The sequence below is a fragment of the Stenella coeruleoalba genome, assembly GCF_951394435.1.
Source record: "Stenella coeruleoalba genome assembly, chromosome: 19".
Classification (NCBI taxonomy): Eukaryota; Metazoa; Chordata; class Mammalia; order Artiodactyla; family Delphinidae; genus Stenella; species Stenella coeruleoalba.
In genome coordinates, this window is record NC_137165.1 from 5,926,978 (window position 1) to 5,950,230 (window position 23,253).

Sequence of the window (23,253 nt, forward strand, 5' to 3'; positions counted from 1 at the left end):
CATGTGACTTGATGAATGTTCCAGATTAATCCTCAAAAGCTACCTGATAACCTTCTTTAACTTTTCACTCTAGGTCTCTTTCAAACATCATGACAAGGGAAACCAAATGGGCAGAAACAAAATTTGTCACAGGCACAGGAGCCAAACCCAATAAAAACACAGGGTGCATATACTTATCAAGTGACTGATGAAACACAGAGGTGCTTTGAGAACAAGAACAGAAAGCCACACGTACTGTTTAGTGAAAGTAAATAATATACTCATAATTTTTATCATTATTGTTCTGGCCTTTTCGTAATTGCAGTATCATTTTCATATAGTGAAATGCACAAACCATTAGGTACTGAGTTTGATGAGTTAACAAACACGTACACCCTTATATCTCACAACCCTAACAAGATATAGGATATTCCATCACCCTGGAAAGTTCTCTTCAGCCATGCTTTTCAGTCCCCTCCAGAGACACACACTGTCTGATTTCAGCCACCATAAATTAGTTTTGCCTCCTTCAGAATTTCATAGATACAATCAGACGGTGTGTTTTCTTGTGTTGGTCTCTTCTGCTCAGCATTTTCGGTGATTCATCAATGTGACTGTGGGCATCAGTACTTTGTTCTTTTTTACTGTTGAGAATTTCATTGAATTATATACCACAATTTGTTTATCCATTCTTCCATTATTAGACATCTGGGTTGTCTCTAGTTTGAGGGCAATTACGAATAAAGTTTTTAATGAACATTTGTATGCAAGTCTTTCTGAGGACATTTTCATTTTGGGTAAATAATAAGGAGTAGAATTCCTGAGTCATGGGGTAGATGTATGTTTAACTTTATAAGAAACTATCAAAGAGTTTTCTAAAGTGATTATACCACTTTCTACTTCCCCAACAATATGTGAGAATTCCAATTACACCCTATACTTGCCAATATACTGCATGGTCTTTTAAATTTTATGCATTCTGACAGTATGTATGGTATTTCCTTGTGGTTTTAATATGCATTTCCCTAATTAATGATGCTGTTAAGCACGTTTTTCATGTACTTATTATCCATTCCTATACACTTTGGAGAAATGTCTGTGAAGTCTTTAGCCCATATTTTTCTTTGTTTTGTGTTATACTTCATTATATTTACTAAAGTTCTTTGTCAGATATATTAACTGTGAATATTTTCTCCCAGTATGTAGCTTGCCTATTTATTTTCTTAAGAAGCTTTTGATGAGCAGAAATTTTAAATTTTGGTAAAGTCCAGTCTATCATTTTTTAGTAGTTATTTCTTTCTTTGTCCTGTCAAAAAAATCTTTCCTTATGCCAGATCACAATATGATTTGGATATTTTCTTTTATAAGCTTTATAGAATTTCTCCTCATAGATCTATGATCCATCTCAAACTACTTTTTGCGTATGGCATAAAGTAGGAATCAAGATTTACTCTGTTCCATTCCTTCTTCCAGTTGTTCCCTCACCATGGAAATTCTCTCCTTTTCCCCACTGAACTGTATAGGCAGCTGATCAAAAATAAGTGGATTTTATCCATTCCTCTGTTGATGGACATTTAGATTGCTTCCATGTCCTGGCTGTTGTAAATAGAAGATGCAGTACATATATACAATGGAATATTACTCAGCCATAAAAAAGAACAAAATAATGTCATTTGCAGCAACATGGATGGAACTAGAGATTGTCATACTGAGTGAAGTAAGTCAGACACAGAAAGATACATATCACATGATATTGATTACCTAAAAAAAGGGGTACAAATAAAGTTATTTACAAAACAGAAGTAGAGTCACAGATGTAGAAAACAAACATAGCTACTAGGGGATAAATGGGGGAGGAATAAATTGGGAGATTGGGATTGACATATACACCCTACTATATATAAAATAGATAATAAGAACCTGCTGTACAGCACAGGGAACTCTACTCAATACTCTGTAATGGACTATATGGGAAAAGAAGCTAAAAAAAAAAAAAGAGTGGACATAAGTATTGATGTACGTATAACTGATTCACTTTGCTGTACACCTGAAACTAACACAACATTGTAAATCAACCATACTCCAATATAAATTTTATTTTTAAAATGGATTTTATGTTTGTCTACCGGACTTTCTATTCTATTCTGTTGATCTATTTGTCTATCCTTAATGTCCTTCCACAAAGCCCTAATTACTGTAGATTTATAGCAAACCTTGAAGTTTAAGTCCTCCAACTTATTCTTTTATAAAATTTCTTTTGGCTATTCTAGATCCTTTGCATTTCCATATAAATTCCATGTATTTAGGTCTTTAAGTTCTCTCAGCAACATATTATAGTTTTGTAGTTTCAGTGTAGAAGTCTTATGCATTTTTCACTAAATTTATCACTAAGTATTTTATACTTTTTCATTCTCTGACAATCATTTTTTCAATTTCACTTTTCAGGTGTTCCTTTACTAATATGCTTTAAATTGATTTTGGAATAATGATCATGTACCCTGCACCTCTGCTCCAGTCACTTAATTCTAATGTTTTGTAAATTAACTAGGATTTTCTACACATATAGTCATATCATCTACCAAAAAAAAAAAAAAAAAAAAGACTGGTTTGCTATTTTTTTTTAGATTATTTACTTATTATTATTATTTTTTGGCTGCATCGGGTCTTAGTTGCGGCATACAGGATCTTTGTTGAGGCATGAGGGATATTTCACTGTGGCGTGAAGGCTTCTCTCTAGTTGTGGCAGCAGGTTTTCTCTTCTCTAGTTGTGGCGTGCAGGCTCCAGAGCACGTGGGCTCTGTACTTTGCGGCACGTGGGCTCCAGTGGAGGCGCTCGAGCTCAGTAGTTGTGGTGCACGGGCTCAGCTGCCCCGTGGCATGTGGGATCTCAGTTCCCTGACCAGGGATGGAACCCATGTCCCCTGCATTGCAAGGCAGATTCCTTTTTTTTTTTTTGTGGTATGCGGGCCTCTCACTGCTGTGGCCTCTCCCTGTTGCGGAGCACAGGCTCCGGACGCGCAGGCTCAGCAGCCATGGCTCACGGGCCCAGCCGCTCCGCGGCATGGGGGATCTTCCCGGACCGGGGCACGAACCCGTGTCCCCTGAGTCGGCAGGTGGACTCTCAACCACTGCGCCACCAGGGAAGCCCGCAAGGCGGATTCTTTATCACTGGACCACCAGGGAAGTCCTATGGTTTGCTTCTTTCTTTCCAATCTTCGTGTCTTTTAATTCTTCTGCTTACCTCATTGCACTGGCTAAGACCTCCAGTATAATACTGAATAGAACTGATGAGTACAGATATTCTTGTCTTATTACTAATCTTGGAGAAAGCATTAAGTCTTTTGTCTCTAAGTATGATACTAGCTATAGGTTTTTCATAGATGTACTTTAAACAGCTGAGAAAGTTCCCCCCTCTTTTCCTAGATTAATGAGAATGTCTATAATGAATGGATATTGAATGTTGTTAAATGTTTTTTCTGCATCTACTAAAATGATTATGCCATTTTTCTCCTTATTTTATTAATGCAGTGAATTATATTGATAATTTTCAAGTGTCAAATTAAGATAAATCCCACTCGGTCATGACATATTATCCTTTCTATATATTGTTGGATTCAATTTACTAATATTTTGTTGAGGATTTTCAAGTGTATGTTCATGAGGGATAGTGGTCTGTAGTATTTTTTTAATAATATCCTTCTCCAGTTTTGATATCAGGGTTACACTGAACTCATAAAATGAACTGGGAAATGCTCCCTACTCTTCTATTTGCTGAAAAAGTTTGTGGAAGCTTAGTCTTATTTATTCCTTTAATGTTTGATAAAATTTACCAGGAAAACCATCTGGGCCCCCAAGTTTCCTTTGAAAGTGGAAGTTTTTCACTCTAAATCCAATTTTTAACAGATATAGGGGTATTCAGATTTTCTATTTCTTCTTGGGTTAGTTTTTATTATTTACGTCTTTCAAGGGATCTGTCTATATCATTCAGGTTATTAAATTTATTGGCATAAAGTTACTTATTATATTTCCTTAGTATGCTATTACTGTCTGTGGGATCTGTAGTGATTACCCTCTTTCATTCCTGACAATGATAACTTGGACTTAATCTTTTCTTTCATCTGTCTTGTTAGGGGTTCATCACTTTTATTGAATCCCAAGAAACAACTTTTGAATTTGTGACTTTCTCTATTATTTGTCCATTTTCTATTTCATTAATTTCTGCTCTTATCTTTATTATTTCCTTTCTTCTACTTACTTTGGATTTAATTTGCTCTTCTTTTCCTAGCTCTTTAATGTTGTTATTCATTACTCTGTCTAGTGATTCTGTGTTTGTGCCTTGCCTAGGCATTTAAATATTTAGGAACACTGTTATAACACTTTTTCTTTCTTTCTGATTCATTTAGAATCTGTAATCATTCTCTCAATTGAGTTTAATCCATGCCCACTTCTTTTTCAAAAAAGGACACTGGGTAATTAATTCTCCAAAGGAAAAAATCAGGCACCTCTTCTTCTCCTCACTGGGAGTATCACCAAGCAAATCACAAAGCTTCCGATCACCTTTTGGTTGACTCTTTTATGCATGTGTGTGTGAGACAACCAAGGATCAACCAAAGACAAACAAAAAGTGAAAATACATACGAAGTTGAAGGAGAAAAAAAGTTAAGAAAAAGAGGGACTCAAACTAAGAGGTCCAAAACCTAAAGTGGAGTTTCAGCAGGAGAGCTACCGGAAAGGAGAAAATCAAAAGAACAGGAGAGGGCTTCCCTGGTGGCAGTGGTTGAGACTCCGCCTGCCGATGCAGGGGACATGGGTTTGTGCCCCGGTCCGGAAAGATCCCACATGCCGCGGAGCAGCTGGGCCCGTGAGCCATGGCCGCTGAGCCTGTGCGTCCGGAGTCTGTGCTCCGCAACGGGAGAGGCCACAACAGTGAGGGGCCCGCGTACAGGAAAAAAAAAAAAAAAAAAGAACAGGAGAAAATCAAAAGAATAAAAGAAAAATAAAGCATATATCCTAGAATGAAAGATAGTGGTTTCTAGTTTAAGGGAGTCCACCAAGAGCTCAGTGAAAGGAAAGAAGAAAGGAAGGAGAAGAGAAAAGGAAAATAAAACCAAAGCAGATTTCTGACACAGGGGAAAAGACAAAATCCTACAATCATCCACAAAGAAAAAAACAGGTCATATTCCAAAGTTCAAGAATCACAATGGCATATACGTTTTTAACAGTAACCCCTGAACATTGGAAACACTGGAGCAACGCTTTCAAAACTCTGAAGAAAAATGTCTACCCCAGAATTCTATAGTCAATAAAACTACTAATCTATTAAGAGGGTTAGATAAAGGCATTTTCAGACATGCAAAGACCCAAAAACCTTACTTACTAAGAAAAAACACTTATCTTAGGAAGCCGTTAGGAGATATACTCCCCCAAAACGTGAGAGAAAAACTGAAAAAGAGAAAGAAAGAAAGAAAGAGAGAGAGAGAGAGAGAAAGAGGAAGAAAGAGAGGAAGGGAGGAAGGAAGGAAGAAAACATGAAATCCCCGAAACAGGGAATCAAATTCAGAAGAGTAACATAGGCATTCACAAAACAATGGCACCAGCCATAAAGTGCAACCACTCCAGAATACAGCAAGAGTACTGTATAGATAGACAGATGACTCTAGAAAAAAAGAACTGAGAGATCACCTAAGTAGTTAATTATGTGGAGAGGAGATTCACAGTGAACCATTAAATGAGGCAATTATTAACTCTGGGGCAAACACATTTGCTCAAGAACAGTAATGTAATTATACTGTGACTCAATTTTAAATAATAATAATAAGAAAGAATACTCTGAAAAGAGAGGATGTTTCTTTTAAATAGCAGAATTCCTTATTAGCAGACAGAAGTTTCCAGAAACATGCCTACACTACAAAGGCAAAGGACTTCTGTAACATTATGAAGTAAATCAGAACTCAAAAACTTGCTGCCTGATTACAAATGGTTGGAAAACTCATCTAAAGCACAGCAACCAGACATTTCTTTAAAGAGCAGAACTTTGCAGTACTATAGGTAAAGAACTACAGATTATATATTCTAACGTCTAAGTCTCCGATTCAAGAATCAAGATGATTTAAAACACCAAAACTAAGTTCATTTTCGGGAGACAAGCAACTTAACAGCATTTATCACATTAATTTCTTTAAATAAATATTTCAGAATTAACATCCAATACCTGAGTCCAGCTTAAGGAGAATTATACTAGTGACTCTCCAAGGGTGGAGGGCCACACAGAGAATCAGCTCAGTCACACCTAGTACCACTGCCCTCCAAGTACAACCATCAGGTGCATGGAGGTGGAGTATGGAACTGAGGGAAAGATTAAATACCTCTGAACTTTAAGAATGCAAGTTTTGAAAGATTATCTCACACAGCAGCATTATTCACTGGAGTCAAAAGTCAGAAACACTGTAATGCCCATCAATGGATAACAAAATGTCATATACACATACAATATAATTCACCCTTAAGAAGGAAATTCTGACACACACCAGAACACAGATGGAGAGCATGAGGACACGTTGAGTGAAACAAGCCAGTCACAAAACAAGTATTGTATAACGCCACTTACATGAGGTACCTAGAGCGATCAAATTCACAGAGACATAAAGTGGAATGGTGGTTACCAGGGGCCAGAAGAAAGAGGAATGGGGAGTTAGTGTTTAATGGATACAGAGTTTCAGTTTGAGAAAATAAAAGAGTTCTGGAGATGAATGGTAGCAATGGATACACGACAACATGAATGTATTCAATGCCACTAAGCTGTACACTAAGAAATGGTTAAGATGGTAAATTTTATGTCATGCATATTTTGCTACAGTAAGAAAAAAAAGTTTGCAGCAGTAAATCGAAACCAGCCCAAAATAAGTAATTACCCCACAGAATTTGACACATTTGGCCTTTTTAAATTTGGGGTACTAATTTGTACCTATAAATATTTCTACCATAAAATTACTGCCATTACGTGAAAGGGCTCCACCACAGAAATGTAGAGATTCCAAATGACTATGATTACATTAAAAATTTCAGAGATGGAAAAAAAGTTTTAAGCTCAAGTATACTCATGGTTTTCATACTCAGGAACTGACCAGAGATGTCCTGGGACTATTTTGAGGAATGAAGGTAGACAAGACCACAGAGCTCTCTCCCACCTCCACAAACAGCCTGTCAGGCTCATGCACAAGATTTTATTTTAGGAAAGGAGCACAACACTGGCTTGATTCATATTCATTCCTGTTCATATTCATTTTCTCTCCCCCACCCCCTGCCATTCACCACACAAAATAATGAAAGTCACTATCCTAATTCAATGCCTGAACTAAAATCGGAGTTAAGTGACACACTGAAGGTCACAGAGACCATGATGACGCTGGGATAGAAACCAGGACTCCAGTAGTAACAAAACAGTTAATCCAAGATAATAAGTTTAAAAGATAAAGCTTCCACAATTTAACCAGCAATAAGTGCCTACGTAATTTATAATTACTGTTCTGAGTTTTAAGATGATGCTCTACTGAGTAGACTCATCATGGAATTAAGAATACTAGTGATTGGGGCTTCCCTGGTGGCGCAGTGGTTGAGAGTCCACCTGCCGATGCAGGGGACACAGGTTTGTGCCCCGGTCCGGGAAGATCCCACATGCCACAGAGCGGCTGGGCCCGTGAGCCATGGCCGCTGAGCCTGCGTATCCGGAGCCTGTGCTCCACAATGGGAGAGGCCACAACAGTGAGAGGCCCGCATAATGCAAAAAAAAAAAAAGAATACTAGCGATTGGGCTTGCCTGGCGGCGCACTGGTTAAGAATCTGCCTGCCAATGCAGGGGACACGGGTTCGAGCCCTGGTCCGGGAAGATCCCACATGCCGCAGAGCAACTAAGCCCACGCACCACAACTACTGAGCCTGTGCTCTAGAGCCCAAGAGCCACAACTACTGAGCCTGCGCTCTAGAGCCCGCGAGCCACAACTACTGAGCCCACGTGCCACAAGTACTGAAGCCTGCGCACCTAGAGCCCGTGCTCCGCAACAAGAGAAGCCACCGCAATGAGAAGCCCACACACCGCAAGGAAGAGTAGCACCCCACTCGCCGCAACTAGAGAAAGCCCACGTGCAGCAACAAAGACCCAATGCAGACAAAAATAAATAAATTAAAAAAAAAAAAGAATACTAGTGATTAACTGGGGACTTCAAAACTTCTTTTAAAACTACCTCCTAGATGTTCTATGGCACAACTGAGTCTTTTTCTGTTCAAATATAATAAAGAAAAATGAGATCCTCTTGGTCTCAACAAAACAGAGCCCCTTAAATTTACAACATATGGTTCCCAAATGTTTAGCTTAAGCCCCCAAATGTATCTTTACTCATCATTATTTATTTCCAATGTTAGCTTTTAAGCTGGTGGTTCTTCTTGTACAATCCTGATACGTTGTGAAGATAAAAGGGCTGTTCTTTCAGAATAACAATCATATTTGGTGCATTCTAAATGATTCAGCACACTGAGAGCACTTGCACATCACTCAGCATGATGAAAGCACAGAACACAGCAGTGGACTATCTACTTCTGTTCATGTCAAATTTTATATACAGAACATGATTTTAGCACAAGCCTGCCACATTTATAAGAATACCCTTGGGGTATCAAAAAGACATATAGTGCCTAGCATAATCCAATCCTGATGGAAATGTCAAAAGTAGCCAAACATTTTTTTCCTTTCGTCTTTCCTTGCACTCTTTAGTTTTACAGCTTAATCTTTCATTTAAAGAGCCAAATGGCAAAATGCTAACATCTCTTACATCTAGGTAGCAGATACAAGAGTCTCTAACACTCACTTTTTCATGTGTTGGAAATACTTATAATTTTAACCAATGATAATTAAAAACCAATTAAAAACCAGGTTGTCTCCTGACTCTCTAAGGACCCAAATGAAAAGAATGATTTTTTAAAGGAAATAAACAATAAAGAAACAGAGATTTAGACAAATTTCTGAACACCTGAAAGCAGACAAAAATATCTAGACAAAGCAAAACTAATAAATTCCAAGGGAAGGGACTCTACAGTAGTTTCAAAAACTTGTCTGCCAAGTGCAGTGTAAAACCTTGTTTAGTTCCTGCTTCAAACTTGAAAAAAAAAAGTGATGAAGTAATCTATAATACTTATTTGATGATATTAAAGAATCATTTATCCTACTAGATATAATGATAATATTATGATTGTGTTTTTAAAAAGGAGTCCTTGTCTTTTAGAAACACATCCTGAAATATTTATAGATGGAATAATATGTCTGAGGTTTGGTTAAAACTAAGGAGGGTTGGGCTTCCCTGGCGGCGCAGTGGTTGAGAGGCTGCCTGCCGATGCAGGGGACATGGGTTCGTGCCCCGGTCCGGGAAGATCCCACATGCCGCGGAGCGGCTAGGCCCGTGAGCCATGGTCACTGAGCCTGCGCATCCGGAATCTGTGCTCCGCAACGGGAGAGGCCACAACAGTGAGAGGCCCGCGTACCGACAAAAAAAAAAAAAAAACTAAGGAGGATAGAGGAATAGACAAAAATAATATTGGCCATATTAACTGTTGAAGCGGCTAAAGCTGACTGATAAATAATAGAGATTCAGCTACCACTCTCCAGTTTTGGATATATTTGCAACTTTCCATAATAAGGGGTTAAAAAAACTAGCAATAGAGAAAACTAGCACCCATAACACATGGTGGGAGGGGAGCATGCCGCCGAGACAAGAGATAGGTAATGGTCCCAACAGAACCTTAGAGAGGATTCATAGCTGGAAAGTATAAAAGCCTGGAAATGGAAGAGCGATTAAAATTCTTTCCAGAAGAAAGGTTTACTCAGCTCCTCCTTTCCTTTCCACCTGCCCCAAAATGAAAAGAGAGCATGTTTCTAAAGAAAACAAACATGCTATCTGGAAAAAACAATGCCTACTAGGGCAAATATTGGCCTACTCATTATGGCATCTAGAGTATTCCTGGCCTAACAGCCAGCACTCAAACCATTCAGAGAAAAGTCAAGTCAAGCCCACCAGTTGGCTGCCTCTAACCAGAGCTTCCAATAAGTCTTCTAATTTCCTCATCCTCAACTATCAATGGACAACCAAGAACTACTAGACATGTGGAGAAAAGCTGACACAAAGGAGAAAGACAAAGACAAAAGAAAAAGTGACCCTTGAGGAAATAGATTACCTAAAGTATAGAAAAGAATTTTTAAATTCCAGACTTTACATCCACAAATTAAGAGTAGGATACTAAGAAAAAGCCAGAATCAACTCTTAGAAATAAAAAATCAATTCCCAAAACAGAATATTCTATAGAAGGGTCAGGAAATAAAGGAAATCTCCTAGAATATAAAGCAAGAAAACAAAGAGATAGAAAATATAAAAGTCAAAGACCGAGAGAATTCAGAGATACCAAAACCAAATAACACACATTTCCGGAAGAGAGAATAGGAAAAACATGAAGGAATCTATCAAAAGAAAAGCAGCAGAAACTCTCAGAAAAAGATTTGTGACTCTTCAAACTAAAACAATTCATCCGGTACACAGAAAGATGATCCAAACCTAAGCATATTCTCACATAATTATAGAACACCAAGAATAAAGGCAAAATGCTGAAAGTGAGAGAGAAATAGGTAATCTATAACTAACATCTCCACTACAGTGAAACAGATCTACACATGGTCCCCAAATTTAGCGTGCGCTGACACTCACCAGAATGCCATTCTCCCCTCTCTCCACCTAACCAACCTCCTCTAGGGGGCTTTCAAAATCCAGTTCAAACCTTGTTCCTTTGTGAAACTTTTCACCAAGTTGTTTATCTGAAGTGCTCTTACCCCTCCTGCACCATTCATTTGACTTTTGATCTGTATTACCTTATGCCTTACTTCTTGAATTTCTGTCTTCTTGAAAGTTTATTTAAACTGCTATTTCTCAGAAAATAAGGACACTGTCTTAATCTTTTTTTTTTTTAATCGTCCACAGAATCCTGCACCCAGTAGACATCAAATGTCAGATGGATCTGAAACTAGTCCCTGGGACATAACTTCATTAGTTACTTATATTTCATCTTATCTTTTCCTAAACTCATTTAAAAAGTTTTATATTTATATCTATAACTAAAGTTCAAGAAGAACTGAATGCAAGGAAATTTTAAAAGAAGGAAACACATATAAATGGCATAGAGGTATCTTTTTCAAAGCCTCCACCTACTGCAAGTTATATCTTCTAATTGCAAACTTATCCTAAGCAGGGATCAACAGTGGTTTTTAGTGCCTGATAGTATTCAATACACAGGAAGAATACAGAGGATCCCTGTGGAAGGCAGTGGGAAGGTAGAGAAGATATGCTGCCCAAAGCAGGGAAACAACTGTCTCTGATGAGTATCAATACTAGTAGTTGCCTGTTCCTGATCCAGATAACAGACGAGTGCAATAATAAAACTCAAAGGCAGGGTCTAAAACTTTTACATACTAGAATCAAATTCCAAAGATTCTATCACAAAGATGCCTATTACTGTGTCCTCTCAAACTTTTAACACCTTCTGGGAAGAGATAAATAAGAAACCTAGCTGGTTACAGGATTATTATGAAGTAGTTTAAAAAAAGAAAGAAAGAAAAACCAAAAAAAGCCTGATAGACTCAAATTTTGGAAGAAAGCTTTTTCTTCACCACCCTGTTTACTGTTTAAAAAAAAAAGATTCTGTCCATGAATTCCCCTAGACATGAAGAAAGTCTAATGGGGAGAGAGTACAAATATGTAAATGTTTTTCTAGTTCTAAATGCAAATCAGGTTGTCTTTCTCTTTGTCCAAGGGGGCTTTTAAAAAAAGAAAGAAAGAAAGATTTGTTAAGTTTGGCGATTACTACATATCCTCCTTTTTTAGACTTCAAATTTGTGGTTCAGCTGGCAACCAAGGCAACAGAAATGGAATATGTTCAAGAATTAGTTTTGTACTAGCTTTCACTAGAAATTCTAGGAAATGAGGAAGGAGGTTCTTTTAAGGTTCTTTTAAGTTCTTTTGTACTAGCTTTCACTAGAAATTCTAGGAAATGAGGAAGGAGGTTCTTTTAACAGTGTTTCCTTGCTGCTGGAGCTCTGACTAATTAAGCAGTACTAAGAGTTTCCTTCCTCAATATGATTCAGAGAAGGTAACAAGGTTGAGCTCTGACAAGAAGTCTCATTGTGGACAGCAGTCTAATAAAGCTGACAGACACCACTCCCAGGCAAATAAACTGCCACTCAGTTTTCATTGAAAATCTCTTTCATTCCCCTTTAGGTGATAGGTGTAAGCATAAGAGCGCACAGACACACGTATCTGCTGCTTTCTTCTAGACACTGATGTTTTAAAAATAAAATATTTTCAACATTCCTACTGCTAGACAGTCTACCTTCTACCAATGTGTTACTGTTTGCAAATACAATGTATACCAAATGTCAAACAGCAATAAATGTGCCTCTTTGGGAAGAATAAATGTATCTGTAGTCTAATAAAGTTTGAATACAGATTGTTGAGGAATTATTACAAAACTATAAAATAATGGATTCTGACAGCTTTTTAAACCATACCTTCCACCACTTGCTTTATAGTTCTCAATATTAGAACTAGGTGAAAATTATTTTTCTGGACATTAGTAGAAATGTAAATCCACTGGCTTTGACCCTTCATGTTCTTGCCAGGTTTGAGAAGAAGAAAACATTATTATTTAATACTTCACTTCACTTTGATTCAAAGGCTTCTGTAAAATATTATTATGGCGAGACTGTTTTAAATTAACTAATATATTTCTAATACTCTTCAGTAAAATGCTACAATATCATTTCTATTTTTTAATTTAAAAATATTAAGGGAGTCAATTTTTAAAAAAATCACTGACACGTACATATTCTTTCAATCTACTATGACATGGAAATCTTATAGACACTCAGTATATTAAGAATGGAAATCTATTTTGTCAACTAGTAAGTGGGGGTGATTTGTGCAGATCTACAGGAGAGAGTTAAGTTTTCTTAAATACTACTTACAACTTAACTGGAAATTCAGAAGGAGAGGTAAAAATAATATTCTCAGAGTTCAATAAGAGAGAAACTAAAACGATATAAATGTAACTGGATCTTCAGCTCTTCCTTTCCCTTCAAGTCAACTTTAAAAAGGAAAATTGTGTTTGCCTACTTCAGACTACAGAATCAACAGCTTTCTATTTGAGTTCAAACAGTAATATTTCAAATGGCCCAGAGGATAACAGAAATACCAACCCCTCGACTTGAAAAAATTCATAAAACACAATAACTTTAAAACCCTTGCTTGAGTTGAGCCTTTTATTTGATTACCAGGAATACTCACATGTGTGGGTTTTGAACTCCTGCAGGATTGGGATTCAGAGTAAACCTTGCTGTAGATTTGAAAGGTGGATTTGCAAAATTCAACTTCAGTGCTTTGCGTTTACCTAAGAAATAACAAATAAAAAGTAAAAGTTTCAAGTACTATAAAACAGGTAGGATTCTGAGGGCAAAAGAAATTCACTCCAAAAGGCAGAAAATTTTGCTTTAACATATAATTAATATTTTGAAAGGTGGCAAAGAATTGCTCAGAATTAAGAAAAAGTAAATAAAAATGATCTAAAGTTGTTACTAACCACAAATCACTCATTATCTCCAAAACAACAGAAAACAATGCTCAGTGCTTCCAGTTTATATCGTTCAGAGATGCTAAGGCTTTTGTAAGTAAAAACACCACAATAAAAATCATTCCCCTCAGCAGATACATTGAAAAATACTAAAATATTAGCATCTTTCCAGTGTTACATTTTACTTCCTTAGTTTAATAAAAATCATTTTCCCTCGAATGTAATATAAACAACTGAGTGAAGACTATGAAGCATTCTGCAATCATAATGGCCTAAAAGCATTATGGTCCAGTCAACTTCAAGTTAATAACACAGGTATACCAAATAATCATTTTTGGGGAGGCAATTTCTTTGGTACGGGAAGGGAGAAAGTATCAATACCTTATATTATACCAAAAAAAAAAAAAAGTCCTCTACAGAAAAGCCAGAAAATTCAGAAAAGATAAAGAAACAAAAATGTATAAAATATTATATATACACCTATAAATATATAGGGTTTTAAAAACTTGTATATACACTTGAAAGTCCAGTTACCCCAAAATAATCATTATCTAATGCACACTATTTTCTATACATAGAGACATTATCTTTTCCTCTACAATTAAAATTGGACCACAACACTGTTTTGTAATATGCTCTAGTCACTGACCATATTTTTTTCTATGTCAATAAATCTTACAAAATCATTAATGCAGGGGCCTACTATATGGAAATTTTGTAACAGAGTTGGGTTTTCCCACATTTTTAGTACACCTTGGTTTCATGTACATATTAAGGATACTTTTCCTAGCACTCACTCTTCGCACTTCATTATACATATATCAATCAATACCTATTCCAACAACATCTCTGCCATCCAAGCACCTTCCCACCTCAGTGGATTCAGAAAATGGATTAGAGGGCTCAACCTGTTCAGCCCAGTGCTTTCACGAGACGTGAAGGCTGAGCGTGCCATGCTAGTCAGACAGGACTGCAGGACAAGAGCTGGATCAGCTCTCAGGGATGGGCCTTTCTATAGGATAACGGCAGTTCCTAAGAAGCTCACTGTCAAACATAACTGTAGTACAACATGAATTTTCCTCGTAAGTTGCCCTTTTGGGTTCCAAATTTTTTTAAAATAATTTTTATTTGACTGCAAGTAGAGAAAGGACATTCAAACTATACATGCAAAAGGTACTCCACAAAAAATGGCAGATTTGACTGTATTAAAAAAGCAAACTCTGTATTTACCAAAAAACCTTTAAAAAATTAAACGAAAACTTGGGAAAATCCTTGTAATACAAAATCAGAAATTCTAAATATATAAAAACATCACACAAATGAAGAAAAAATAGAAAAATTGGCAAGGGTATGAAAAATTAAGCAAAATTGAGAAAAAATTATGAAAGGTACTCGTAACACCAAAAACAGTTAAAATTTTGGTTCATGTGAAATTGGGAAAGTTTAGAGGTTTTATTTTGTACACATACATTTATTTTTTTTTAAATGATAACATGGTGATCAGAGTGACCAGGTAAAAGAATCACTAGCAAAATACACTGCTGGTAGAAAAGTAACCTCTGGTGAGAGGTTCAGCAATATACAAGAAGCTTCAAATGAATATGTTCTTTCACTTCTTGGAAATTTGCCTTTAAGAAATACTTAAAGGCAGAGGACTATTCGCAGGCCCTGCTAGATTCTGAAATTGCTTGGGACTGCTTGCTCACTCCTCTGAACCTTCAGTTTTCTCCCTTTTTGAATGGGAATCTCCATCACTGTTACCCAATGCCTGACCCACCACTGTATTTTGGAAGCAGATAACTCATCTTCTAGTTACTAGGTTCATAGATGGAGAAGAATTTTGTGTCACAGTGGATCATACTCAAGAGTCTCACCCCATACCTGATTTAGATGCTTTTGATGATGAGATTTAGGACTGGTGAACTGATGATGTCTAGATGAGGTCTGGATTTGAGCTGACGATGTAATGAGTTAAGACTTCTGGGGATGATGGAGGAGAGTGAATGTACTTTGCATGTGGGGCAGATGTGACTACATGGGGGCCAGAAGGCAGACTGTAGTGGACTGAAAAGGTGGCCCCCAAAGTACCAGAAGCTATGAATGTTACTTTATACAGCAAAGTGTCTGGAGATACAATTGAGTGAAGGACCTTTGCAATCATAAATCTGAATGAGCTCAATGCTTATGAACACCACCTGCCACGTGTGTGTGTGTCTGAAACTACCTGGTACATCACCCATGTTCTCTATATGATGAAAAGTGATAGAAGACTAAGATCAAATACTAAGGATAATAACAGAATATAGAATCACTGTGAAAACTATCCGAAGAAAAACACCAAAACTGGCCCTCTCTTCAAAAGTCCAATTTGACAGGACAGTAGCTAACCTTCCCAGGCAACCTTCCCACTACAGTTAAAACGTACTCAAACTGTTCTTTTGAAAATAAATATTTCTACCTAATACACACACACACAGAGATTCCTTTTCGCACTGCATTCACATTTAAACAAAAATAAATTGAGGTCTTTAAATGACATTTACTGCATAAATGAACAAGCACACAAGTAACAGAATGTGACATCTAACTAATCTAACTTACATAAATTAGATTTAAACACACTCTATACTTCAGAAACATCTGCAGCTATCTTGAAAACAGTCCAAGTATGTATTCTGATCTCTCACCAACAAAATATGACAAAGAATTCTATAAAAGTTCAAAGCCTCTGTAAGCGGCGATGACTCAGAGCCTGAGGTCGAGTTACACGGCCTGTTCTCAGCAGCACACCCCAACTGCCCAAATGATGATCAGTTTAAGAGGAACTCATGAGTGGTCAGCCTAGAGGAGGAGAAGGAACGCTCCAGAAAGTCCATCAAAGGTGAGATTCTGGGAAAGGCAGAAAGAGGCAGCTTTTACAATACCTTAAAGGCTATTTCTGAATCTCTGTAGGCATGAGCCTTTTTGTTTGTTTAAGCATCTCTTCCTCTCCCATTCACTTTCTCTAAGTAAGAACCTCTATTAGGTCTGGTCTTTCTCATCTTTACTTCTCTTTCTCAAGAGGCCCAAAAAACTAAACCCTAAAGGCAACCTGTCACCCTGTATTCAGATATTTTTAATAACAAAACTACAAACAAATAGGATATTAGATCAATGTGGATTTTTTTCAAAAGCCTGCAACAACTTCCACAGGGAGAAAAGGGTACAAGGAAATAAGTGATACTATAAATGGCCAGTGGAGATTTTTCTAAGCTAATAGGGATTAAAATATTTGTACAAGTAATTTAAAATAATTATCAAGAAAGACTATAAATTTGTGATTATAATTACCCCTTCGGTAAGACTGTCACCAAATAATCAATTCCTAACCAGTCAACAGAGATAAACAGATCCTCCCCTTTAACTACAGTAGGATAGAAATAAAATATGTCAAATATCTTAAATTATTCATATGGAAGAAGTTTCCCATCCAGAAGACTGTCTTTGTATACTTAAAACCCAAGTGCCTGATGTAGAAAATACTTTCAAATGTTCATTGATCTGGGAATAAATTTGACATGGACAGACCCAGACAACTAAAGTGTGGGTTAAATTAGCTAGAATAAGTTTCTGTTGTTTGCACCCAAGAACACTGACTGATAAGGAAAACAGTATTTGTCCTCATCCCACCACATTTCCAAAGCGCTGCTGTATCCTTTAGGGCAATACTGCCTCACTTTTTTCATGCCATAGCTTACACAGAAAATGAGGACATTTGTTCAACACAGCGAGAAAATCAAAATCATAGCTGGCCCGATAGCTGGCCGAGGTGTTTCAGCAGCCTCAGGCCCCACTCAGCCACTCCGAGGACTGAAGGGCCAGTCTTTCTGCATCACCCTTGAAATTCTGGTTTCAGAGCTCCGCCTTAACGGAACACCAGTAATACTTACACAGACTTTTCCATATCATGCATATGCAATTTCTTCCTCACAGTTCTCATGAGAGGAACGTTCCTAAGCATGGGATCTTCAAGAATATTCAGAACTATGATTCTGAAGAAGAAGGATTTGTCCAAGTATATCCATACTTACTACAGCCTAGGAATATCTTTTGCTCTAATTCTGACCACAGAACAACTCAGACTCACAGAATACTGAAGCCGAAAGTAAGACACCTTTCAGCTTTCAGATCACTGTGGGTTATGCGGTAGATTGTTACAAAAATAGCCACCAATGGGGCTTCCCTGGTGGCGCAGTGGTTGAGAGTCCGCCTGCCCATGCAGGGGACATGGGTTCGTGCCCCGGTCCGGGAAGATCCCACATGCCGCGGAGCGCCTGGGCCCATGAGCCATGGCCGCTGAGCCTGTGCGTCCGGAGCCTGTGCTCCGCAACGGGAGAGGCCGCGACAGTGAGAGGCCCGCGTACAGCAAAAAAAAAAAAAAGCCACCAATGAATCACAGCTCCCTGTGTCCACGCTTCTTTGCAATGTGACTTTGCTGCTCTTCCCATCAACAGGTGGCATCCATTTCCCTCCCTCTTGAATCTGGGCAGGCCTTGGGACTTGCTTTGACCAGAATAATAGAGCAGAAGGGATGCTATATGATGTCCAAAGCTAAGCCTTATGAGCCCCTGCAGTTTGCACTCTCACCCTCTTGGAAAGCTACTGAGTCGAAATGGAAAGCAGTTCAGTCAGGCTTCCTTGATGATGAAAGAGCACATGGAGAGGCCCAGAAGTCCCAGCCACCCCAGCTGAGCTGAGACCGCCCCAACAGACCGACTAGCTGAATGCAGACATGTGAGTAACAAACAGAATCATGAAAAATTAAACAGCTGCTCTTTTAAGCCACTACTCACATGCTAAAGGAGCTGGGGAGAAACAATGAAAAAGTGATCAGAATCAGTCCCTCTGAAGGAACTCCTATCACCACCACAGGGGACTCCCCAGACCCAAGCACAGGAGAAAGTGGGAACTTGAACTACAATGGACAAATCACTCATATGATACCAAGTATTCCAAGCATCCCACCAGGGGTGGGGGAAAAAGAATTGCCTTAAATTCTCCTTTCTCCCTTGGCTCTAACTCCGAGTACCTAATTTTCAAAACAGAAAGAGTATCCAGAATAATTTTTTAAATTATCTGTAATCACCGGAAAAGAGGAAGACAATTCCAACTATGCAACCTCAAACAATTTCAGAAATGAGGAAATAAAGTGGTAGACAAGAACTTACTTTTATTCCCTTTTCTGCCTAAATTACTACCGTGACAAGTGCCCTAACTTATTTCATAAGCTCGAGAGAATAAGAGAGGAAGGATGTTGACTTGCAGTTAGAAGAAATGGGCAACTCTGTACATTTTAGACTTGCAATCTCAGGCCTTCCAAGTAGTAAATGAGCTACTACCAGCTAATATTATATTACTCCTCCTCTGCCAGCCTTTGGTACATCAGGGTGAGCAATTTCCAAAAATTCACAAAATCTCACTTAGAACACTGAACTCTCATCAGTAAAATAGAACACTGTCATTCATCCATGCAGCTAAGCATTTTGGAAACTGGACAGTGCTGAGTTTGTTTAAGAAACCAACAGCCCCTTTAGCACATTTTGACACTTTTGTGTGTAAGACAGATTTGGGGGAAGTCCAGTGTAATAAGTTCCATAGCCATAGGTGCAGAAATATCACACTTATACACAAGGTGGTTTGCCAGGCAGTGGGGACAAAAGGATAGACAAGGTAGTGACATAATTACAAAGACTATTTTCTTTGGCATCCTGCCAAAATTAAAAAGGACCATGGTGGGAGGAAGTTAAAGGGTAGGAATAGGGGGGAAAAAGTACTTTTGCTAGATGCGAAATGACCACCAATGAAATGCTGATAAAGATAAAAAGAGGGATATTTCTGTGGTCTAGTAATTCACACATCTGTAAAACCAAGATAAAAACCACCCCTTACTTGGCAGAACTACTGTGGGAAGGACTAATATGAGCCAGATGTCTAGTACCAGCAAACAAATATAATTCCTCAGACTAAACTAGCCAATTCCTGATTAGTCCAAACTCTTCAAAAACACCCAGGGAGCAATCTAATTCAGGAAGACCCTCCTGGGATTACCAAGACAGCACAGATGTCAAGGCTTTACTGAGATAAACAGGGCTTGAGATGCCTGTCCACACAGTCACGCAGACAGAATCAAACATTCTGTTGAGCAGGATCTTGGCTTTGGATCGCCATGGTCCCAAGCTCTCCTGTGAGGTCCCCAGGTTCACCGAGGGGCAAAGAGGAAATCCTTCTGTCTGAACTACAAAGCCCCAGCTGAAATCATTACCTTCTGAAATGACAAGCTGGGAGAGAATATAAGGGCCTTACTGATCAATATGACAGCAAATATCCCAATTAGAAAATACACAAAGAACGTGAACAGGTAATTAACAAAAGAAGCAATACGAACAGAACAGAAATAAACCATTAACATGAAAAAATTATCAAATTCTTCTAGCTCTCCAAAAAATTAAAATTCATTTTTTGCCTTTAATCCCACACATAAATAAAGAGTCCTAATATCAATGTTAACAAAGGGTATGAGAAGCAGCAGTCCCTTCAGAACTTGTCAGAGCTGTACTTTTACACCTATCTGTGGTTAGGTCATGCCCACCTTGCCCACTATACCCTAAGTTTCAGGGGTGCAGAAACCATTTCTCATGTGCCTCAATGTCTAGAATTACACCAGACACATAAATCCTTAACACTTCTTCAGTAAACAAAAGGACACAGACAAATGAATGAACAAAGCACTGCTGTGAGATAAACTGGTTCACTTTCTCCATAAAAAGGGCCATACCTAGCAAACATCTCAAAATGTCCTTACGGCCAACCCATTCCTAAGAATTTATCCTTTAGGAAGTTAAAGGCAATGCAAAGAAAGTTATTCAAAGCAGAGACATCTGTGTTAGATTAGTTACAAAAATTATGGCATACCCATAATTGGAATACTACACTGCTACCAAGAAAACACACCATAAAGACTATTGACATCAGAATTAACTTTAACAGTGAGAGTTCTTTTTTAATCAGGCAATAAATAATGTGTCTGATAAACTGTCATTTTAGTAAAGCACATGTGCATATGATAATCTATAATACACACGCAGGCCACATTCTCTAGAATATCATTGGTGATTAATTCAAAGTGCTAGAATTATCAGTGACTTTTTTCTTTTTCTACTTTTCTGTTTTTCAGCACTAAGCGTTTTTTGTCTCTGTCTTAATTATAGTCTCCTTGCTCTTCACATCAGAGCTTTCTAATCTGTTCTCTAAACCTAATCTTACTGAGCCCTAGAGAACAAGTTAAAAAATGGCCTTAAAAATACAAGTACGCAGGGCTTCCCTGGTGGCGTAGTGGTTGGGAGTCCGCCTGCCGATGCAGGAGACGCGGGTTCGTGCCCCGGCCTGGGAGGATCCCACATGCCGCGGATCGGCTGGGCCCGTGAGCCATGGCCGCTGGGCCTGCGCGTCCGGAGCCTGTGCTCTGCGATGGGAGAGGTCACAGCAGTGAGAGGCCCGCGTACCGCAAAAAAAAAAAAAAAAAAAAATACAAGTACGCATAGGCACTCTGATATACCTGCTAATACAACTTGGACATTTCCATACCACTATCATCTTGTAATATTTCATAAGTTATATCATTTGAGATTTCTGAAGGTATATGAATCAGCTAAGTTAACAATATTTTAATCTCCAACAAAACAGGAAAACACAATCCCCCCCACACACATACACACAATGCCATGCTCCTGACTCTGCAAGCACAGCCTCCATGGGAATCTAAGAGTGGGAATTCCAGTTACACACCCGCCTTGAGAAGGTTCCAAATGGATACTCAAAAGGTGGCAGCCATACTGTCTGTCAGCACACCTCCACCCCCAGTTTAGGGGAGAAGAGGAAGAAGTGCTAATAATTCTGAGTCCTTCATGTGCCCCCAGCCTGTTGTTTAGCATTCTCTTTTATCATCATCCTTCACAGTCCTTGTGCGAAAGGCCTAATCCACTATACACCTGCACTACTTCCCTTCACAGAGAAGCTCAACGGCCACACGCAGCACTGACAATCCTATCCTAGTCAGCGAGGGGACTGTTTGCAGCACAGTAGTCAGTGAAGGTACCCAGCACCTTGTCCAGGAGCTCAGAACACTTTACATCCATGTAATGCCCCAAACTCAGCCAAATCCACATGGCATTTTTGTTCTTAAGCTTGAAATCCATGAACATGTCAACAGGGGCCCCGTGGAGACAAGTGACACGCAAACACTGTGCTGACCAACTCCAACCAAACTTTCTATGCGGACGGTCTGTGATCCCTTCTCCTGTGATGTGCAGGCCTCCCAATCGGACCCTCCAACATTCTCATGAAACTCATCAGCTCCCCAAAGTTTTAAGTTACTGTCTCACCACATGCCCAAAGCAAGATGTTAGGATTTCTGGAAAACCATCCACATAAGGAGTCTTCCTTGTCGATAGCCCTCTTTCTAGTGGGACAAGGCACATAATATGCAAACTTAGGAAAACCGTGTCAAGAAAAGTCGCGGAGCTTGTTCCAGTTTTCATCCATACCTCGAGCCCATGCTGCGGCTCTGTGGAGGCAGAGGCACAGGCCACACGCGATGTTCTCACGGTGGCTTGCTTCAGCTCTAGTGAGAAGCCAGAGTGCCCACTGCGCTTATATCACGTACACTCTTCCTGCTCAGCAACCCCGCAGCATCCTGCCATCATCATTTTAACTCCCCACCACCCAGAAATGAAATAAGCTTGTTAACCATAGTTTCTAATAATACCATCAGTATTTTTTCAATCAGTGCTTCAAACCTTTTTTATATGTACCACGGTGTTAAGAAAAGCACAGGTGCACAACACAATGAAGGAGAAACAAGGCTGTTCTTGGCTAAGCACCACTGACCTAGAGCTCTAGCGAGTGGCTCCAGGCCACGGGGCAAGGAGATGAATATTTCAGCCAACAGCAGTGCCCAAGTTGGGGAGCTACTAAAACAACCAGATCTGACTTCTTCTTAAAGAGTTTACTTAAACTAATATTATTAACCACACAACAAAGCCAGATTTTTATCAAATGTTAATTTCTTCCCTTATCTAATTTCTTTCCTCATCTGCCCAAAATACCATAAGGATTCCCACACAGTCATAAATAATTAACTCTTCTAGGCTAAATCCTGTAAGTTAGCAAGTAGATTAGGATACAGAAAGCTGTATTTTTTACAGACCATTTAGCATCATACTAGAGGTACCACTTTAGTCCTAGCAGACAGGACGTCTTGATCCTTTTCACAACAGAAAATCAACCATCCACTGGCCAAAGTGATAGTGGGTACCCACTCTTCTTTCCGGGTAACTACAGATTAGTCTGTCTAGAAAGCTTACTGATTCAAAGCTATGTGTCTATTATATGCAGGTAGTTTTGCTACAGACATTGTCTGTGATATAATAAAAAATATATTTGGTATTTGTTGGAGGTTCCTGGCACAGAGCTCCTACAACCCTTGGAATTTCCTAAGTGATGAGCATCTTTTATTATGCATAACAAGCTTCTTTCCACTATATCAGAGTTTTTGCTTATTAGGTGGGGGTGGGGAGAACC

The 23,253-nt window shown here is 38.6% G+C and overlaps 1 protein-coding gene across 5 annotated transcripts in view; it reads right to left on the minus strand.

The window, feature by feature from the left end:
- MAP2K4 (mitogen-activated protein kinase kinase 4) overlaps positions 1-23,253 on the minus strand; it is a 104,587-nt gene that overhangs the window by 60,471 nt on the left and 20,863 nt on the right. For 4 of the 5 annotated variants that reach the window (XR_013824976.1, XR_013824977.1, XM_079903893.1 and 1 more), the window contains one exon: positions 13,353-13,455. Coding sequence is in view for 2 of the 5 variants with exons in the window: in XM_079903893.1 (XP_079760019.1) it covers positions 13,353-13,455 (103 nt within the window). In the remaining 3 variants the exon portion in view is untranslated. Of the gene's footprint in view, positions 1-13,352; positions 13,456-23,253 lie in introns of those variants that run through there. The other variant, XM_079903895.1, reaches the window with a different exon arrangement.